The following is a 19,262-nucleotide window of genomic DNA, read 5'->3' as shown; positions in this document are numbered from 1 at the left end:
CCTCTGTTCTAATGAGAGTAGTGGCAGCAATAGTAACTGTATCTGTTTCCAAGGGCAGCAGTGACATCAGCCAGTGTCTAGGTCAAGTGGTGTTGGTGGTCCCAGTTTTGGTTATCTGTATCCAGCAGTGGATACAGGGGTGGCTCCTCGGGACCAGTTCTGGGCATAATGTTGAGTGTTGCTCCTGAATATCCTGCAGGCACCCAATATTCTTCTAACGAATGCCTTTTCTGCTAAGGTTCTTCATGAGTTCTCTCCTCTCCACCCCTGTCCACAAGGATTCTTCTTTCCATATCAACAGTGAATCAGATCCAAACTACACACTTGACACTTGACCTGTGCTAGTTATATTATCACAGGAAAGTACCTTTCTCCTCAACCAGACTGTAAAATTCCCCAGGGCAGGAACCCTGTTTTTTTGCATAATTGTTTCTCAGTAACTGTCAGGTCATCTTGGTTATATCATCTCTGGAGGAATACTTGTTAGCTATCGCTGCAGAGCTCTGAGGTAGGCAGAGCAGCTATCATAATTCCTGTTCATGCAGATGAGGAGACTTGCTCCGTGGGGTGGAGGGACTGGCCCCATAGTCTTGCAACTGGTTGCTGCCAAATTGAGACAGTAACCCAGACCTCCTCACTGCTCATCCCCACCTCTTTCCTATACTTCAGGCCCTAACATATACATATACATATATATATATATATATATATATATATATATATATATATACACACACGCACACACACACACACACACACACACACACACACACATATGATCGTGTATTTGTTTCTAGGGCTGCTGTACAAAGTGTCACAAACTGGGTAGCTTAAAATAATGGGTATTTATTGTCTCACAGTTCTGGAGGCTATAAGTCTGAAATCAAGGTACTGACAGGACCATGCTTCCTCTGAAACCTGTAGAGAAATCCTTGCTTGCCTTTTCCTAAATTCTCATGGTTGGCTAGCAAACTTTGGTGTTCCTTGGCTTGTAGCCACATAACTCCAATCTTTGCCTTTGTCATCACATGGCTTTCTCCCTGTGTGTCTCTTTCTTCATATGGCTGTCTTCTTATAAGGACACTAGTTATTGGATTAGGGGTCCACGCTACTCTAGTATGACCTCATTTTAACTTAACTAATTACATCTGCAATGATCCTACTCCCAAATAAGTTCATACTGGTTAGTACTTGAGGTTAGGAATTCAACATATCTTTTGAGGGGTGGGGGAATATTCAACCCATAACAGATGTTAACCATAAGAGGAGAGAATACCATAGAAACCAAAGACATTGCCTTGATTCCAGGATTTATTCTAAGGAGGAATCATACTACAGTGGGGTAGAAGGTGGAGGAGTCTTTTTCGGTATATATTCCCACCTACTACTTGGTTTGCTTATGGACTAACTGGGTTTGGTGGACAAGTGTGTGTTATTGTGAGTTAACAGTATAAAAAACTGAATGGCCTTCATATAAAAACTGAATGGCCCTGGGTATAAGATAGTGGCCCCATCCTTTCTAGTAGCTCCTCACAGCTATCCTGAGGCAGCTATCCTGTTTAGAGGGAAACGATGGTGTATAATTCTGATGAGTAGATGGGATAAGTGACTGTTGCAGTAACCCTGTCACTCTTTGCCAGAGAACTGTCTCTGATGACTAAAGTATTACTTGGGACCTAGATGAAAGAGTTAGTCATTCAGTAACAAGCCTAACTGAGGGGATGCAGCTAGCATTTAGGGAATGCACCCATTTTTCTGTATCTCCTCTTTTCCCTTGATCAAACATATAAAAGTTATTAATAAAAAGAAATACAAATTTTAAAAAGACATGAAAAGGAAATGGTAAAATGAGTTCTGCTCTAGTCTGAAAGAAAAGAATGACAGCAGTTTCCAATCAGGCCCTTTGTTGAGATCCTGTACAAGAATAGCAGTATGATTGGGATTCTTAAATGGCAGTAGCTGAAATCGCTAATGAGAGCCTGCTAATGACACAGACTTAAATCACCAAACAAGCCCATCTTGAAATCCAGTTTCTCTAGATGGGAAGGACATGGGCTTTAGGCTCGGCACTATCTCTTAATGTAGAACCCTGGGCAAGTGACTTAATCTCTCTGAAGTTTTCTATGTATAAAAACAAGGATAACTACCTAGCAGGGGTGTAGTGAGGTTTAAGTGTCCAGCAGAGTACACAGCACATATAATAGGTGCTCCATTAAATTGAAGCCTTCGTCCTCCTAGTCCTGCAAATATCAGTATATGCAATACAGGGCTTCCCTGGTGGTGCAGTGGTTAGGAGTCCGCCTGCCAATGCAGGGGACACAGCTTTGAGCCCTGGTCCAGGAAGATCCCACATGCTGCGGAGCAACTAAGGCCATGCAGCACAACTACTGAGCCTGAGCTCTAGAGCCCTTGAGCCACAACTACTGAGCCCACGAGCCACAACTACTGAAGCCCATGTGCCTAGAGCCCGTGCTCCGCAACAAGAGAAGCCACTGCAACGAGAAGCCCGCGCACCGCAACAAAGAGTAGCCCCTGCTTGCTGCAACTAGAAAGGCCGCGCGCAGCAACGAAGACCCGGCGCAGCCAAAAATAAATAAATAAGATAAATGTATTTAAAAAAATATGCAATACAATCTCTGCCCACTACCCCACCATCACCTACTCTTCTTCATCTCATTCTCTTTCTCTCTCTCTCTCCCCCTCTCTCTCTCATTCCTATTTATAATCTAGCAGAGGAGACATAAACAGGAAATGACTTGCATTTAATTTTAAAAACCAACAAGTGCAAAACAATGTAGTATACCATTGACTATTTAGGTGCTGACAAACTTCCACATTCATGAATACAACAAACATATTGAGTGACCACCCATGCCAGGCATGGAGCTAGGCATGGGGTATTCACTGGTACATGAAACATCTTCCCTCTCTTGTGGAGTTCACAGTTTAGTGGAGAGCCAGTGAAGAACAATGAACATATAATTTAAAAATATGTTGAGTGCCCTGGAAGAAATGATCAGGTGCAATGATGGAGACTAATGAGAGGGCAGGAGGGAGACTTAGTTTAGGAAGGATAGCCTTTCTGAGGTGACATTTAAACTGAAACATGAAAGATGACAAGCTAGATGTGTAAAGAACCAGAGCAAGGGTCTTCAGGACAGTGGAATCAGCACGTGCAGTGAGGCAGTCAGGAGCTAGAAGTGACTGAGGAGGAGTAGTTCGGGCAGCGTCACCGAGACAGAGGGGCCGCTTGGAGTAAACTCCAACTCTTACCATGGCCTCAATGCCCTACCTAGTTTGGCCCCTGCCTCCCCCTGACCTCATTTCCTCCCCAGGTGTCCATGCCACCTATTCTTTCTGTCCCTTAAGTGCTGGTCTCATTCCCACCTCACGCCTCTGCTTTTGCTGTTTCCTCTGTCTGGAAGGCTCTGCCCCAGATGGTCTCATGACTTCTGGCTCCTATGGTCAGTCAGGCCTCAGATCAAGTGTCATCTCTGGAGAGATCGCTCGTTAATTACCACCTCTCACTCTCCATCATCTTTTCGTGGTTTGTTGTCTTCCCATCCCTTTTCACTATCGACCGTTATTTTGTTGATTTCTTTTAGTCTTTTATTATTTTCTCCCCTAGAATGTAAGTCCCATGAGTTTATATTCCTTACTGCTATAAACCTAGAATCATATCTAGTATATAATAGAAACTCAAATATTTGTTGAATTAATGCTGAATGAAATAAAGCTAAAGAGGTAACGCAAGGTAAAAGAACTGATCAAACAGTGTGAGAGGGAGGACTTCCTAGAAGAGGTATGTTTTGAATTAAAATTGCGGGGGCAAGAGAGAGGAGGTCGTGTGCAGTTACAAAACAAGAAATTAGGAAATTACTCTCGCTTTCACTAGAAGAAAAGTTCGCTTTTTCAATAGATTATGAGCATCCTTAGCGCTGGAGCCGAGTTCTACTAATCTATCATCAGCGCCTAGCCTGGGAGCTGGCATATAGTAGGCACGAGATAGGTTTTTGCGGAATGACTGTGGGGTGGGCAGAAGGGTTTATTAATTTGGCCGCAGTACAATTCAGGAAAAGCCGGCAGTACCCGGGCTAGACAGAAGACAGCGACGCCGAAGCGGAACACCGCAACCGTGCGCAGCGGCCGATACGGCTGCGCATTATATAGTTCCCTCTCCGCGAGGCTAGGGGACGCCCGCAACCTCGGCACACGCCTGCGCACTGCATTCTCCCCGCTTCCGACAAGATGGCGGAGGCCAAGTAGCGAGGGGGCGGGGTGTGGCCGCCGGAAACCCGGCCGCTGCTGGGGGGTGGGGGGGGGGAGCTGCGGGTGAAGGCCCGGGAGCAGTGGGCTGAGGCTGGCAGGATGCTGTTCTTGGGAAGCATTGTTGGCTACCGGTAAGGAAGGCGAAGCACAGAGTTGCCTTCTCGAGCCCCCCGGTGCCCCCTATGTACGCCTCCCTCGGCTCGGGTCCGGTCGCCGCGTTGCCTGCTTCGGCACCACCCTGTCCTCTCGGGTCCTGGAGCTCTGGCGGCGGCAGGGGCTGTGTCCGGCAGGAGAGGAAGCGCCGGGGCTGCGTCCGTTCTTCTGTCCGCGGGGCGAACGTCTGGCAGGTGAGTGAAGCTGCAAGCTTCGGCGTCTCCTCCTTTGGCAGACCTTTGTCGGCTTTGCCCCGCCGGTGCTTAGACCGTAGTGGTGCTTAGCTGGACTCTGCCGCTCCCTTGTGTCCACGTCCCACCCCCTCCCCGCCCCGCGCCCCCTTTCAGGCCTCCAGTTGGCCCCTGGCTTTGCAGGTCCTCCGTTCTCACCCAGTGGGTGGGGGTTGCGACGCCTGACGCCCTCCGCACCTTTCCTGGCTCCTAGTGAAGCGTCAGCCCTGCAAGCGGTCTCTCCTTCGCGTTAGGTGGGTGGGTCGTCCTCCTGTTTTAATCGCCTCCCCATCTTCCTGGTTTCGATCTTCTTGCTTCCTTTAAAAGTTTTTAACTGTCTGGGAAGCTTAGCCGATAGCCTGGCTTACAGAGTTACAAAGAAAAAGCTTGTTATCCAGAGGCCAGTGGGTTTTGTTCACCTTGTTGGGGGAATCCAGTCCCCAGGAGACTGGGATGGTTTGGGAGAGTTTGACTCCTTGACCCATCGAACTCCTGTAGAGTTGAGGAATGGTGCCGGTGACGGCAAATGATTGATCATCTAAATTAATCTTTTTCTGACTATCGCAAATCTGGTCTGTAAACTTTGGGCGGGGGGCGTAAGTGTTCTAGATCTAGGGAAAGAATTGGGAAGTGTTCGTTTCTTAAAAAGAAGGCTTTATGAATGTAAGAAATGTAATAGTACAAGAAAGGGTGATTTAAGTGATTCTTTTATTGTGTTAGCTTACATTGTCCACTGAAGCCTTAGAATCCCATACTGTCCAAGCCCTTTGTTTTATTTAGAAAGGACTAAAATGGAGAAAAAGCTTTTTAAACTCAAAACTTCTCAAATTTCTTGGATTCTCAGTTGTTGCTACTACTTAACAATCTGTATAGTACTTGATATTTTCTGTTAAATTTAGCCTATGCCAGTCTCATTTCTCCTTCCTTTAATATTGGGGCAAGAGTAGTCAGAATTAATGGTGTAAGAAGTTGTCCTAAATAACATGGTACCTTGCCAGAGTTCATAAGTGCAAACTGCAGGATCGAAGTGGTAGGGGAGGAAGTTGCCATGGCTGATTCTCCCATCTTTTCCTGTAGTTGGATGATGTATCAAGAGCCCCAGAATGGTAAAAATGAGGTTATAAATATAAATGGCAGCTTGTCCATTGAGATTGCAAATGGGTGGACCTTTTAAAATTAACATTAAATTGAGTGATATCATTTTGTTGAAGCTTTGCTAGATGCTCTCCAAAGTTATTAAAGCACAAACTATCCTTGCCCTATTTGAATTCTATACTAAAAATCTTTAATAGGTGGGTTACAATTGGCCGGACAGATTTGTTAACTTTTCATTCTTCTTCATGACACACATCTGCCTTACCCTTTATTGTAGACTTTTGACTTTGGAGCTAGAATTGTTCATTTTAAAAGGAGAGGAGGTAGTTTAATGTTTGATTCCTGTATGGTCTAATTTATTCATTTGTTTGTTGCTAGCCTTCACTTTTCTACAACCAAGGACTGCATGTTTTTAGAGCTGGTTGTCTCTGAGTTTTGTGCTTTAAGCTGAAAGGATGTGGGACTGCTGAGCCCCAGTCAGTGGCTCACTGCCCCGGGCATTGTGTTGAGACCTTTCTGGACACAAACAATCACTCTTCCACTCTTAATGGAACCTGTTTTTTCTCTCTCTCTCTCTCTCCCCCTCTTTCTCTCTTTAGGAAAACATCCCTCTTTGTCTCTCTGTTCATTCAACCCATTAGCCTACTGCTGCAACTCATTTGCCGTCCCGTGTAACTAGGATCCCATGGTCATCAGTTTTTACCAAGCTGTCATTGATGCTTTAGAATGCTTTACTTTCTGTAGATTTATCTTTCTAGTCCCCTGTCCTGAACAAGTCTCATCACTAGCTTTGTCAGTTTGATCCCAGAAATCTTGAAGGATACAAGAGACAGTTATGTGAGGATATTGGTTTGCTTCCATACCAATTAGTGTTCTGCTTATCTGCTGGATCTTTAGTGTTGATTGTGTTCCTTTTTGTCTTATTTCCTGAAGGTTTTTATAGCAAATAACTCTTCCTTTCCTGAGAAAAATCTCAGTCATCTGAGGTATAATCTTTTCTATCTTGGTATCATTTCCTTATTTACTCATATCCCAAGAGAAGAAATGTCCTTCCTTTTTTTTCAAGAGCAACCCTCTCCAGATGTGTTCACGATCATCCCTCTCCATCTTTCTTTCTCCATAATTGTCCAATATCACTCCTTTTTCAGTCTCTCCCTCTCTAGCCTATATACATGTTTATGTATACCTTTTCCAGGGCTGTCAAAATACAGTGCTCTGTGCTGTGCAATTCAAGGAGGCCAGTCTGAATCTTGAGCCTGTTGTGCCACTGTATTTTTATTCTTTAATCCCAGGAGCCTGGTATAGTAGGAAGAACATTGATTTTTAAGCCACATAGATCTGGTTTTGAAGTCTGCTAAAACCAATTTACTGGCTATGTGTCTGTGGGCAAGTTACTACTGAGACTCTATTCTTTATCTATAAAATAGAATGTTACAGTTACCTCACAGAGTTGTAATAGAAGGAGTTTAACCCATGTTACATGTCTTTCCAAGGGTTTGGTACATTATGGAGTTCTTAAAAATATAAATTATTCTTTCCTTTACACTCTGACTTCCTTTACCATTTCAGCACTGAAATTGCTTTTTTAAAAGTCACCTATGACAGTTTAATTACCAAATCTAATGGCCTTTCCTCAGTCATCCTTGGTTTCCTTAGACCATTTTTGAAATATATTCTAAAGGAATAAAATGATCTGATTTCTTGGTTCTTGTGCATTGCACTTCCTGATTCTCTTACTTCTCTGAAAACTTCTTTGCATTTCCTGCACTGTCTTGATTATGCTCTCCCCGCTAAACATAGCTGTTTCCTACATCAGTTAGGATGCAAACTGGACTTAAAAACAAAAGAAACGTATTAGCTCAGGTAATTGTCAAGTGCATAGGTAGAATTGGTTTAAAGAGTAGTTTGTTCATAAACTTAGCTTTGTTATCAGGGGAGAGGTTCTGTTTTTCTGCTTTTTGCTAAACTTTGTCCTCCTGTTTGGGCTTCATGCTCAGACTGGCTTCCCTTCTAGAAAAAGACAGGTGTCGGCAATGCTCGTGTTAAACCCTTCTTCGTTGACTTCCAAAGAGAGAAGGCTTCTCTTCTCCTAGCCTTTTCCCAAAAGTCCTAAGCTTTACTTTGATTGAACAAACGGAGAAGATCATGCTGCCAAGTCTGTCACAATAGCTTTGTCAAGAGGGATGGAACTATTCTAATTGGCCTAATCTGTGGATAAATCCCATCTAAAACGAGAGGGAGGTGGAATGGATCATGGGGAGATAGCAAGCGTTTTCAGGGGTTTCTTTGCTTTTCACTGTGTTTGTTCTCTTGGTGATCATGTCCTCTTTTAAATGATGTAAGTCATCATTTTTGTGTGTTTCTCAGTGCTGTAACTCTACTTCCCTTCTACCCCTTGCTATATATATCTCTACCTTAGATATACTAATGTAAGCTTACCTCATACCACACTGAATCAATCTGATTTCCATTCACCTACCCTCACCTAATGTGTTTACATGTGCATGTGTGAAGGTATATATATTCCCTTTCCTCCTGATTTCCTTTTTCTAACCACCTTTCTCTCAGCCACCCAGTCTTGAAACCTTGTAGTCATCTTGGTTCTTCTCCCACTTTCATTCAGATATCAGAGCTTGAACATACCTTAAATTAGTTGGGCCCCAGGATACGTAATACTGAACTAACAGTGATTTAAACAGTATCTCGCATAGAAAGAAGTTCAGAGTTGGAGGAGTCCATGGTGAGTCAGTTTAACAGCACAATGATGTTATCAAGGATCCACGTGCTTTTAATCTGTATCCACAGCTGCTGACCTTTGTGCTCAGGTTTATCCTCTCATGGTTGCATGTTGCTCTTTCTGCTCCAGGCATCACATGCTTACATAGCCACCAAAGACAGGAGGAAGTTTGCCCTCCCATCTCTTGATGGGACAAGTAAACCCTTCACTGAAGCCCTGTATCAGATGTCATCCTGGCATGCTTATGCCGTAGTTGCAAGGGAGCTGGAAAAACCAATATCTGGCATTTCAGTCTAGAAGGAAATTAGCTGAATGGCTACAGGGAAGGTAACCAACAATGTCAGTGACGTATCTTGATAGTATTGTGTGGAGAAGTAAGCTTAAATAAATGAGAATTTTCAGATAGTATTAGCAAACTTAAAGCACTGAGTTGATATAAGCTATACATGGGATTTTGGCCAATCATTTAGATAGTCATGGATGACTGATTAAAATTGGATTATTATATAAAATTAGGATATTTGAGTGGTATATCCCAGTTCTTTTAAGGTTGTTGTTAAGTACATTTACGCATGCCCTGTGAGAAATGGATATATATATAACAACTATTAGGGAATAGATTTGTGGTTCCCCTTGGAGGTGGGAGGTATTTGGAAATATATGGGGATATTTTTGGTTGTCATAGTGATTGTGAGGTCCTACTGACAATTACCGGGTAGAGACCAGGTACACTGAGTGTCCTGTGATGTTTGCCCACAAAACAAGAATTGTCCCTTCCAAAATGCCGGTAGTAACCCTATACACTGAAATAGCAAATGCTTTGGTTTTTGAAAGAATTCACTGAGATTCATCTGTATTCTTATATTACAAGTGACAGAAAACCAAATTCAAACTGCTTAAACAATAAAAGGCATGATTAGATCTTGTAGTTGAACTTTAGCTAGGGCTTCATCCAGCCTGAAATCATCAAGGACCTTGGCTCAATTTCTCTGTGATTCGTTCTGCTCTGTCATTCCCCTTGTTTTGATTTCATTCTCAAGCTAGCTTATCTCATGGTAGCAAATTACTGTAACATTTTCAGACTTAATACCCTCATTTCATATATAAGGTAAAGTGAAGAATATCTTTTGTATTTGATTTTGCAAGTATTTGTTGATTACTTCCTCTGTTATGTTACAACTTATATATCTCTATTACATGTCGTACTCTATGGGTATTATTTTTATGTCTCATGAATTACCTTGTCTTACTTATCTTTGTATTCTTAATGTCCGGAATACTCTCTGGCTTAGTGGTACACAGTAACCATTTATGGAAAGAATTAATGAATGTCGGAGGAAGGATATGGGAAGGGGCAGAGAAATACAAGAAGGCCCCATTCCTTCAGTAGTTGTTATTGAACCTTGAATTATGAACACTGTACTCCTTCTACCACCAAAGTATGTGTGTAATGCTCTTGTGATTGCATATGAATTTATTTGAAAGCCTTACTGAATTCTAGTAGTGTTTTGTCATTATTTTCTCAACAAAAATAAAACCAATTACCATCATTCATTCATTCAACAAATATTTTTGAGAGCCTGCTGTTTGCACATAATGTGACAACAGTGGGGAACAGAACAGAGCCTGTGCTTTCTTTGAGCTTAAATGTTAGTAAGGGAGACAGTAGACATTATACATGTGTGCACACTCAGTCACACACACACACAAACACACACGCACACACACACACGCACACACACACACGCACACACACACACATCAGGTAGCTAATAGGCTTTGAAGTAAAATAAAATAGGTTTCAGGGGATAAAAAGTAACGGGATACTACTTCAGCTAGGTTGGTGAGGGAAGGCTTTTTGAGAAGCCCTTTGAGCTGAGACCTGAATGAAGTGGAGTAAGCCATGGAACTATCTGGGGGAAAATGTTCAGGTAGAAGAAGCAGCGACTTCTAAGATAGAAGTAAGTGTCTTTGGTATGTTGGAAGAACAACACGGAGGCTAGTGTGGCTGAAGTAGAGAGAGAAGGGGAGTGTGGCAGAAGAGGTGGTAGGACAGGTACACAGAGGTTAGATCAAGTAGGGTTTTGAAGGTCATTTGAAGACTTGATTTTATTGCGTGAGATGGAAACCATTGAAGGGTGTTAAGCATGGGAATATCCAGGTTTGACTTGTTTTTTGAGAGGTTTACTCTGGCTATGTGTAGAAAATTGATTGTATGAGGCAAGAATGGAAGCAGGAAGACCAGTTAGGAAAATCTTACAGTAATCTAGGTTGGAAATATGGTGCTTGGGCAGGGTGGTCGTGGTGGAGGGCCAGAGAAGTGGTCAGATTTGTGATATATTTAGAAAGTAAAGTAATGAGAATTCATTGATGGAATTGATGTGGAGTGTGAGGGAAAGAGAAATAAAGGATGACTTCAAATTTTTTGACATGAGCAACTGGTTGAAAGATGGTATATCTTATTGAGATAGAGACTATGGGGCAAGGGTTAGGGGTTGGTGGGAAGCAGGTTTGGAAAGTTAAATCAGGAGATATGTTGTGGATGTGGCTTTGTTTGAAATACCTATTACATAAACCAACTGGAGACATTCAATAGGTATACATATTTAATGCTAGAGATAAACATTTGGAACATTTGGAAACATTTGGAAATTATCAGTGTATAGATGGTATTTAGGGCCATGGGACCAGATGAGATCACCTGGGGAGTGAGAATGGAATTCAAGAAACATTTTGGTACTAAAAATGGGTTCTTATATCGAAGATTGGGAGCTATTGTTTTGGACAATAATAGTTATAGCATCCCGAGTATGGAGAGGTTAGTGAGTAAATCTCTGAGAAAGAGGTGGAACTTGACCTGGACTTCAAAGGATACAAAGGATAGAAAAGGCTTTTTTCTTCTATCATGCCAAGCATAGTGCCTGGCTTGTGGTGAACATTCTAAGGTGCTGGTGAATGAACAAAAAAGCATTTAGGCTAGGGAACAGCTTGAGCAGAGGTATGGCAGCAGGCAAAGTCTACAGTGTTTTTAAAAGAAAGTCAGAGAACTAAAGAAGACAGTTTGTGTTGGGCAAGTAGTGAAAAGTAGGATTGGGTTAGTCTGTTTAAGGCTTTAAATGCTAAAATGCCAGTTATATTTAACCCTATGATCTAATGATTTTCAACTCTATTTCAATTGTTAGCACAGTGCCTCTAGTTCCTGGCCTCTAATAGATGCTTAGTAAACATTGAATAAGTGAATGTGGAGTTCCCAACATGTAAGCTTTATCTTTACAGTATTTTCTCTCTCTCAATAAAGTATACTGGGATGCAAAGTACAGTAAGTCATATGGGGATAACCTTATGTTTGCTTCAATTTATTATTATTTCTAATGATAAGCTTTAAAAACAGTTATACTTTATTATTGATATCAAATTACTTGCAACATCTCTCAAAACTGGTCAGAAAATACCAGGGTTGGCAACACCGAGGTAGAAAAATGGCTGCTCAAGAAACTGAGGAGCCATTAACAGTCTTATATTCAGAGACTAACAGTTATTTTGTTTTTATAGGAATAACTACTTGAAGCTTGTTTGTAGATCATTTTCTCCTTTAGCTGTCAAGGAGCAAACTGGTTTACAATTATGGGAATGTTATTGGAGAAAGAAAGAAAATTGGAGATGATATATCTTTGGGGATCTAATTAAAGTTATAATATTTTAAATACTAAATAATTAGAAATTATCTCTCTTCTAAGTAATTAGCATATCATAGACTACACAATTTAAATGTTAGAAAATAATTTATCTAAATAAAATCATATTGAGATAAAAATTGAAATATTAAAGTTATATTTTAAAGTAACTTTTTTTAATATTTAGGATACTTTAGATTTGTGATTATTGTCTTCAGTTCTTTTTTTTTGGCTGTGTTGTGTCTTCGTTGCTGCGCGTGGGTTTTCTCTAGTTGCGGTGAGTGGGGGCTACTCTTCGTCACGGTGCACAGGCTTCTCATTGTGGTGGCTTCTCTTGTTGCAGAGCACGGGCTCTAGGCACGTGGACCTCAGCAGTTGTGGCACGCGGGCTCAGTAGTTGTGGCTCACAGGCTCTAGAGCACAGGCTCAGCAGTTGTGGCGCACAGGCCCATTTGCTCCGCGGCATGTGGGATCTTCCTGGACCAGGGCTCGAACCCGCGTCCCGTGCATTGGCAGGTGGATTCTTAACCACTGTGCAACCAGGGAAGCCCCTTTTTCAGTTCTTATATACCCCATTACTAAATTTTTATGTAGTCATTAAAGAAAATTCAGGAAATGCAATGAAAAGTACAGATAAAAAAGTACAGATGACATTCATAAGCTTATATGAAGAAAACCAGTGTAGTTTTTGTCTCTCCCAACCCCTCCCTCCCTCTTTCCCTACCTTCCCTCCTTCTCTCTCTCATTTTCTCCTTTGTCTGTGCCTAGCACTTTTTCCCCACTTTATAGTATAAATATGTGTATATATCTCTAATTTTTAAAAAATTAGGTTATATACATTTCTTGGAATATTTTGTAAATCTTATTTTTATTGATTGTATAATAATCCCATTATAAAAATTATTTTTCTTAACTATTTCCTGTAGTTGGTTATTTAGTTGTTTTCTATTTTATTATCATATGGGCAATGAACATCTTAACACATTATGGATTTTTTTTCTCTTTATCTTGGTCTTTTTCCTTAGGATAGGCTCATAAATGATGGAGTTACTGGATAAGGCTTCATGGCCTTATTCAATTACACATTTTTAAGGTTTATGATACATATTGCCAAATTGTACAATGTCTTATAGGCCCAATAAATGTTAATTGGTTTGAAAGTACGGTAATCATTACGGGCAAAAAATTAGGACCTACGGAGTTGCTGAGCTTGAGTGATAGCCTAGGTCAACCTTTTGTTCATTTCCAAGTATTTCTTTCTTTTTTGTCTTTAACATATATTTCAAAGTGTACATAAAACATAAAATGAAGAACTTAACGTGTTACTGTAAACACACGTGAAGTCATTACTCTGGTCAAGAAATAGAGCACTGCCATCATCCCAGAGGTACTCTCCCTTCTGGTTCCTGATCTCAAAAGAGAAAGCTTTTACTCTTTCACTCCAAGTATGTTTGCTGAATGTTTGTTTTGTTTTTGTGAAAACCTTTATTATGTTAAAGTAGTTCGTTCCTATACCTAGTTTACTAAGAATTTTGTGTTTTGTTCTGTTTGTTTGAATTTAATGCTTTTTTTGTTGCTGTTGAAGCTTTTCATTGCCATATTAATTTTCTCCTTCACTATGTTAATATATTGAATTATATATTATTTAAAATGCTTAACCTAACCTAATTCCTGAGATAAACCTAATTCAGTTTTACTGTATTATTCTTTTTATATATTTCTGGATTCAGGTTGTTAATATTTTGCTAATGGTTTTGCATCAGTGTTCACGAGTGACGTGGCCTGTATTGTCCTTGTCAGGATTTGAAATCAACAGTCAACATTATGCTAGCCTTGTAAAATGAGCTTATCCTCATTTTCTATTCTGGAAAAGTTTGTGTCGGACTAGAATTATTTTTTCATTAAATTTTTACGAGGATTTGGCAGAGAAGCCATCTGGGCTGGGAATTTAATTTGTGGAAAGGTTTTTATTTATTTTATTTAATATATGATTTATGTTTATTTCACCATTTTTGCTTTCTTTTTTCCAATATATTTTTTTAATTTTTAATTTATTTTTTGGCTGCATTGGGTCTTCGTTGCTGTGCGCGGGCTTTCTCTAGTTGCGGTGAGTGGGGGCTACTCTTCGTTGCAGTGCGTGGCCTTCTCATTGCGGTGGCTTCTCTTGTTGCGGAGCATGGGCTCTAGGCACGCGGGTTTCAGTAGTTGCAGCACACAGTCTCAGTAGTTGCGACACACGGGCCATAGAGCATGTGGGCTTCAGTAGTTGTGGCACGTGGGCTCAGTAGTTGTGGCGCTCAGGCTGAGTAGTTGTGGCGCACAGGCTTAGTTGCTCCGTGGCATGTGGGATCTTCCCAGCCCAGGGATCGAACCTGTGTCCCCTGCATTGGCAGGCAGATTCTTAACCACTGCACCACCAGGGAAGTCCCAGAAAGGTTTTTAATTACTAATTTGATTTCTCATTTTTAAGCCTATTCAGGTTTTCTGTTTCTTGATTATTTTGGTATTTTCCCCCAAGAGATTGTCTTTTTCATCTAAACTTTTAAATTTACTGGCATAAAATTGTTTATAATAAATATCATTATCCTTTTAATGACTGCAGGAAAGAATTACCTTCTCACGTCTGCTATAGGCTATATGTACATTTTCTTTTTCCTTTATAAGTCTCACTGGAGATTTAGTAGTCTTTCACAAAACCAAATTTTGAATCTTGCTAATCCTTTTTTTAAAATTATATATTTGTTCTCTGTTGCATTGATTTCTGCTCTTTATTTCCTTCCTTCTACTTTTTTGGGATTTACTTTTTGTTCTTTTGCTAACTTCTTGTAGATCACTGTTTTTCAGCATTTATTCCTTTTAAATATATGCATTTAAGGCTAAGCATTTCCCTCTAAGCACTGCTTTAGCTAGCTCTATTACTCAAATTTTAATATGTAGTACTTTTATAATTCACTTAAAAATGTTTTCTAATTTTTATTGGTGTCTACTTTGACTTTTGGATAAGTTGAAAGTATTATATTTCTCAATTTCTGAACACGTGGAGGTTTTCTGATTATTTTTGAATTTGTTTCTTATTTCTAACAATATAATTTAATCAGAGAACACTTTCAGTGTTTCAGAGGTCTGACTTCAGACCTTTAAAATTTGGGAACTACACTATGGCCCAGTATATTATCTTTTTTTTTTCTGCAGTTATTGAATTTGGTGTTCTATATATTTCCATTAGGTCATGCTTGTTAGTCCCGTGTTTCAAATCTTCAGGATCATTAATGACCTTTGTTTGCTTGTATTAGTTACAGACAAGAGTGTGTTAAAATATCCCACTTAAGTTGTGGATTTTCCCCCTTGTATTCTGTCAACTTTTGCTTTATATATTTCAGACAGTGTTAGTAGGTGGATAGAAATGTGTAATGGTTATATCTTCTTAGTGACTTAACATTATGAAGTATTTCTCTTTTATTCTGAAAGTACTTTTTGCATTAAGGTCTAGTTTGTCTGGGATTGATACGAAAATACCAGCTTTCTTTTTATTATTGTTTGCATGGTTTATCTTTTTCCATTCTTTTACTTCCAGTCTTTCTGTATTACGTTTTAGATGTGTCTCCTGTGACGTGATTGGGTTTAAATCTCCCATCTTATCATGTACTTTATGTCTGTCCTATTGGTTAATTGTTCCTCTTTCTCTACTTTCTTGCCATCTAGATGAGGTGGCTATTCTATCATTTTACATTTTTCCCCTTATTATTGGGAAATTATGACCTCTTTTTCTCTTTTTTTTACTAGTTATTCAAGAAATACAATATGCATTTTATAAAGTCTAATGTTAATCAATGCCTTTATCCTCTTCTCAGATGATACACTTTAATTATATTTACTTGCAGCCCTACTTATATAGTATTGTTGTGCATTTTAATTCATTCTTATTTATTCTCTTCCTCATTGTTGTTGTTATTGTTTTATACCATCCATATTCAGTTCAGGTTAATGCATATGTCTACCATGTCGTTACGTTTCCTATGATCTTCCATTTAGGGCCATTTTCCTTGATCTTGAGGACTGTGAAACACACTCTTTAGAATTTCCTTTAGTCTGTTTGCCTGGAAATGTCTTTATTTTACCTCATTCTTGAAGGGTATTTTTGCTAGGTACAGAATTCTAGTTTAGCAGCTACTTCAGTACATGGTAAGTTGGTGGTTACTTTATTTCAGTACATTCATTGCTGTTGAATCCTCAGCTCTTTGTGTCTCATTTTCCTTAAAAAAAAATCTGACGTTTTCCTTTGGATGCTTTTAAGATTTTTATCTTTGTCTTTGGTTTTCTGTTGTTCTATTATGCTGTGATTAGGCATTGGATTCCTAGGGCTTCATGAATGTGTGGATTGGTGTCTTTTTCAGTACTAGAATTTTTATTTGGTTCTTTTTCCAATCTACCATGTCACTTTTTATAGTTTTCAGTTTCAAGCTATTCAGTTTTCAGTTTCAACTATTCAAAAATAGTTAAGCTCAACTTTTATACCCTTGAATGTAGTAAGCATAGTTATTTTTCAGTCTGTGTCTTATGATTCCAATATTGTTAAGTTTCTGTGGGTCTGATTCTGTTGTCTGTTGTAGAAATAATTTGATGTATAAAATGAAGTGAATTTTTCTCTAGAGAAGATTTTCATTTGCTATTGCGAAGAATAGGAGACCATCTTAATCCAATTTCAAATGTTTACCTTTTCTGGACCACCATCTGGTTCTTTCTTACTCTTCTTAGGGTGCATCCCTTTGGAGTCCCAGCCCAAAGACAAGGGCATTTTTATTATCATCCTTACCTTCGGTGGGTCCCAGACTCTGACTTTTGTCCCCCAGTCCTGCAAGGCAGGCAACAAATTATAAAAGCTCAGCCTCTTAAACACTTTTTTATTGGCAAACCCACAAAAGGCAAAAGCTGAGCTTACCTGTAGAGAACAAATGTATGGACCCAAGTGGGGAAAGTGATGATGGGGGAGAGGTGGTGGTGTGATGAATTGGCAGATTGGGATTGACATATATACACTAATATGTATAAAATAAATAATAAGAACCTGCTGTATAAAAAATAAGTAAAATATAATTGAGAAATTAAAAAAAAAATAAACACACACACACACACAAAAAAGCTGAGCTTACCTTTCTGAGTTTTGACTTCTGGTAAATTTGAACTAGTGATTCATTCCTCACTATGTTGGTAGTTATTTGATGGTTTTAAGATTATTTTAATATTTTGTCTAACTTTTTAAGTTGACTTCAGAAGGATAGTTGGTCCGAATTGTGTAGTTTGCTACTTTTACAAGTGGAAGTCCAACTATTTCTTTGACTAACTGTTCAAGGAGAACTTGACATTTCTATGTTAGTCATTCCTTTGTTTTAAGGCACATTTTGTGGTACAAATGAGATACCTGGGAAAGGTAAACATTAAGGTATGGTTGCCTTTTAATACTTTAACGTGTGTTGCAATAATCTTCAGTTCTTATTACTTTGCAAAGCTCCAGAGGAAGGAGGCAGACGGTATTTTATTTCATGGGAGAAGTCAGAAATACTTGTAGCATGTGGGTAGTGCTTTGGGGTAGGAATTGTCCTTTATGTGAGCAAAGAGAATACAAAGTGAACATTTTTGAAGTGGAGATGTGTGAAGAGGGAGGGAGAATGCTCTGAACTGAGGAGGGACTGCAAACAAATTTGTCCTTTAGTATTTCTGTTGGAAGTGGGGTGCCTTTCTAATAATTAATGCAACAGCTCTAAATATGTCATGTTTTATTTTTATTTTTAAAAATATTTTTTGGTATACCTTAGGGACAGAATATAACTTTTGAATCTTTCTACTCACATCTATTTAAAATATTATAGGTACAATTTGCATTTGATTTCTGAGATTAAATCTATTAAATAGGAGGTTAAACACAGGTTAGAAATCACACTAGGCAAACTAAGTTATAGTAGTCTTTACATAAATTGACTTTCTTCTGTGGTTGCAAGGATGTTGAAAATTTAGTATAACATACCAATAGATTTTTATTTTAAAGACACATTTGATGTTAATCACAGCTCTTAGGATGAAATGCCATCCATCACTTTGTGATTACATTGGTGCATCAACAAAATATAAAAGCAGTTCTCTTTTAAGGAAACCTAGACTTCTTGTATTTGTTTACTTGATTCTTTCTTTTTTTCTCTCTGCTAAAAGAAAATAAGTTGAAGATTCTTGTTAATTATAGTTCCTTCCCTTCCCTGCTATGTTAGATTTAAACAGTGGTTGTTTTTGGTTTGCTTGCTTCCCTTCAGAAAACTGAAGGGTGAAATGAGGTGACAGAGAATTTTAGGAATCAATTCTCTCATGTGCGCCCCTTTCCCACACCTTTCCCTTTTTAAATATGTGAAAACAGAGGCCCGATCTGGGTGACTTGATTTGCCTAAAGTTACGCTGAACTGATACCCAGATCTCTTCCTCATCATAGTTTCTTGAGGTTCTTTTCAGCCAGATGACTCCATTAGCTATACCAGACATAGATAAGATGATGATTTATCTGTAACTATTAAGATCTGGTAAGATATTAATGCATCTTGATTAGCCACATATTTATTGCAAATGCAATTAATTTTATACTTCCTAAACTCAATTCGTGAGTCTAGTGTTTAATTTTGTAAAGTTTGCTGTCTGTGACTAAACTCAGGTGTGTCTGTCTCGGTATTCAGTCTCAGCATTTGTTAATGTCTGTGCTGTTTCTGAGTTGGACTCTTACATATATTTTCTGGAGATTTTTACTTCAATAATAACACCTGTAAAGCAACTCTTATGTTAGAGTAAGTACTTAAGACAATGGATGAATGATACTGTTCTACTATGATAACACATTTAGCATATTTAGTCATTGTTAAATAACTTGTTTCCGAAATCTTGCAATGCTTGCCACACATTTTCCCTGTTGTATTCATCCATGTTCATTAGAGCCTGATTTTAGTACCTCTGTTTAATTAGGCCTAGGGCATTTTCTCTTCTCACTGTAGTCATTCTTTCATTTCTTCTGTCTTTGCTCTAGTTTCATTTCAGAGATGCTGATATCTTTTCTAATATTTCAATGGCATT

General features: G+C 39.3%; 1 protein-coding gene across 13 annotated transcripts in view; it reads left to right on the top strand.

Moving 5' to 3' along the window:
- The first annotated feature begins 781 nt into the window (after nucleotides 1-781).
- The window catches only part of APC (APC regulator of WNT signaling pathway), a 138,395-nt gene continuing 119,914 nt past the window's right edge, over nucleotides 782-19,262 (top strand). For 6 of the 13 annotated variants that reach the window (XM_082374728.1, XM_082374723.1, XM_082374737.1 and 3 more), the window contains exon 1: nucleotides 4,478-4,616. Coding sequence is in view for 6 of the 13 variants with exons in the window: in XM_082374738.1 (XP_082230864.1) it covers nucleotides 4,452-4,616 (165 nt within the window). In the remaining 7 variants the exon portion in view is untranslated. Of the gene's footprint in view, nucleotides 4,617-19,262 lie in introns of all 13 variants that reach the window. The other 7 variants (XM_082374738.1, XM_082374736.1, XM_082374724.1 and 4 more) reach the window with 2 other exon arrangements.

This window comes from Balaenoptera borealis (genome assembly GCF_965194805.1).
Source record: "Balaenoptera borealis genome assembly, chromosome: 2".
In the NCBI taxonomy this organism is placed as follows: domain Eukaryota; kingdom Metazoa; phylum Chordata; class Mammalia; order Artiodactyla; family Balaenopteridae; genus Balaenoptera; species Balaenoptera borealis.
This window is presented reverse-complemented; position numbering and strand designations above follow the sequence as displayed.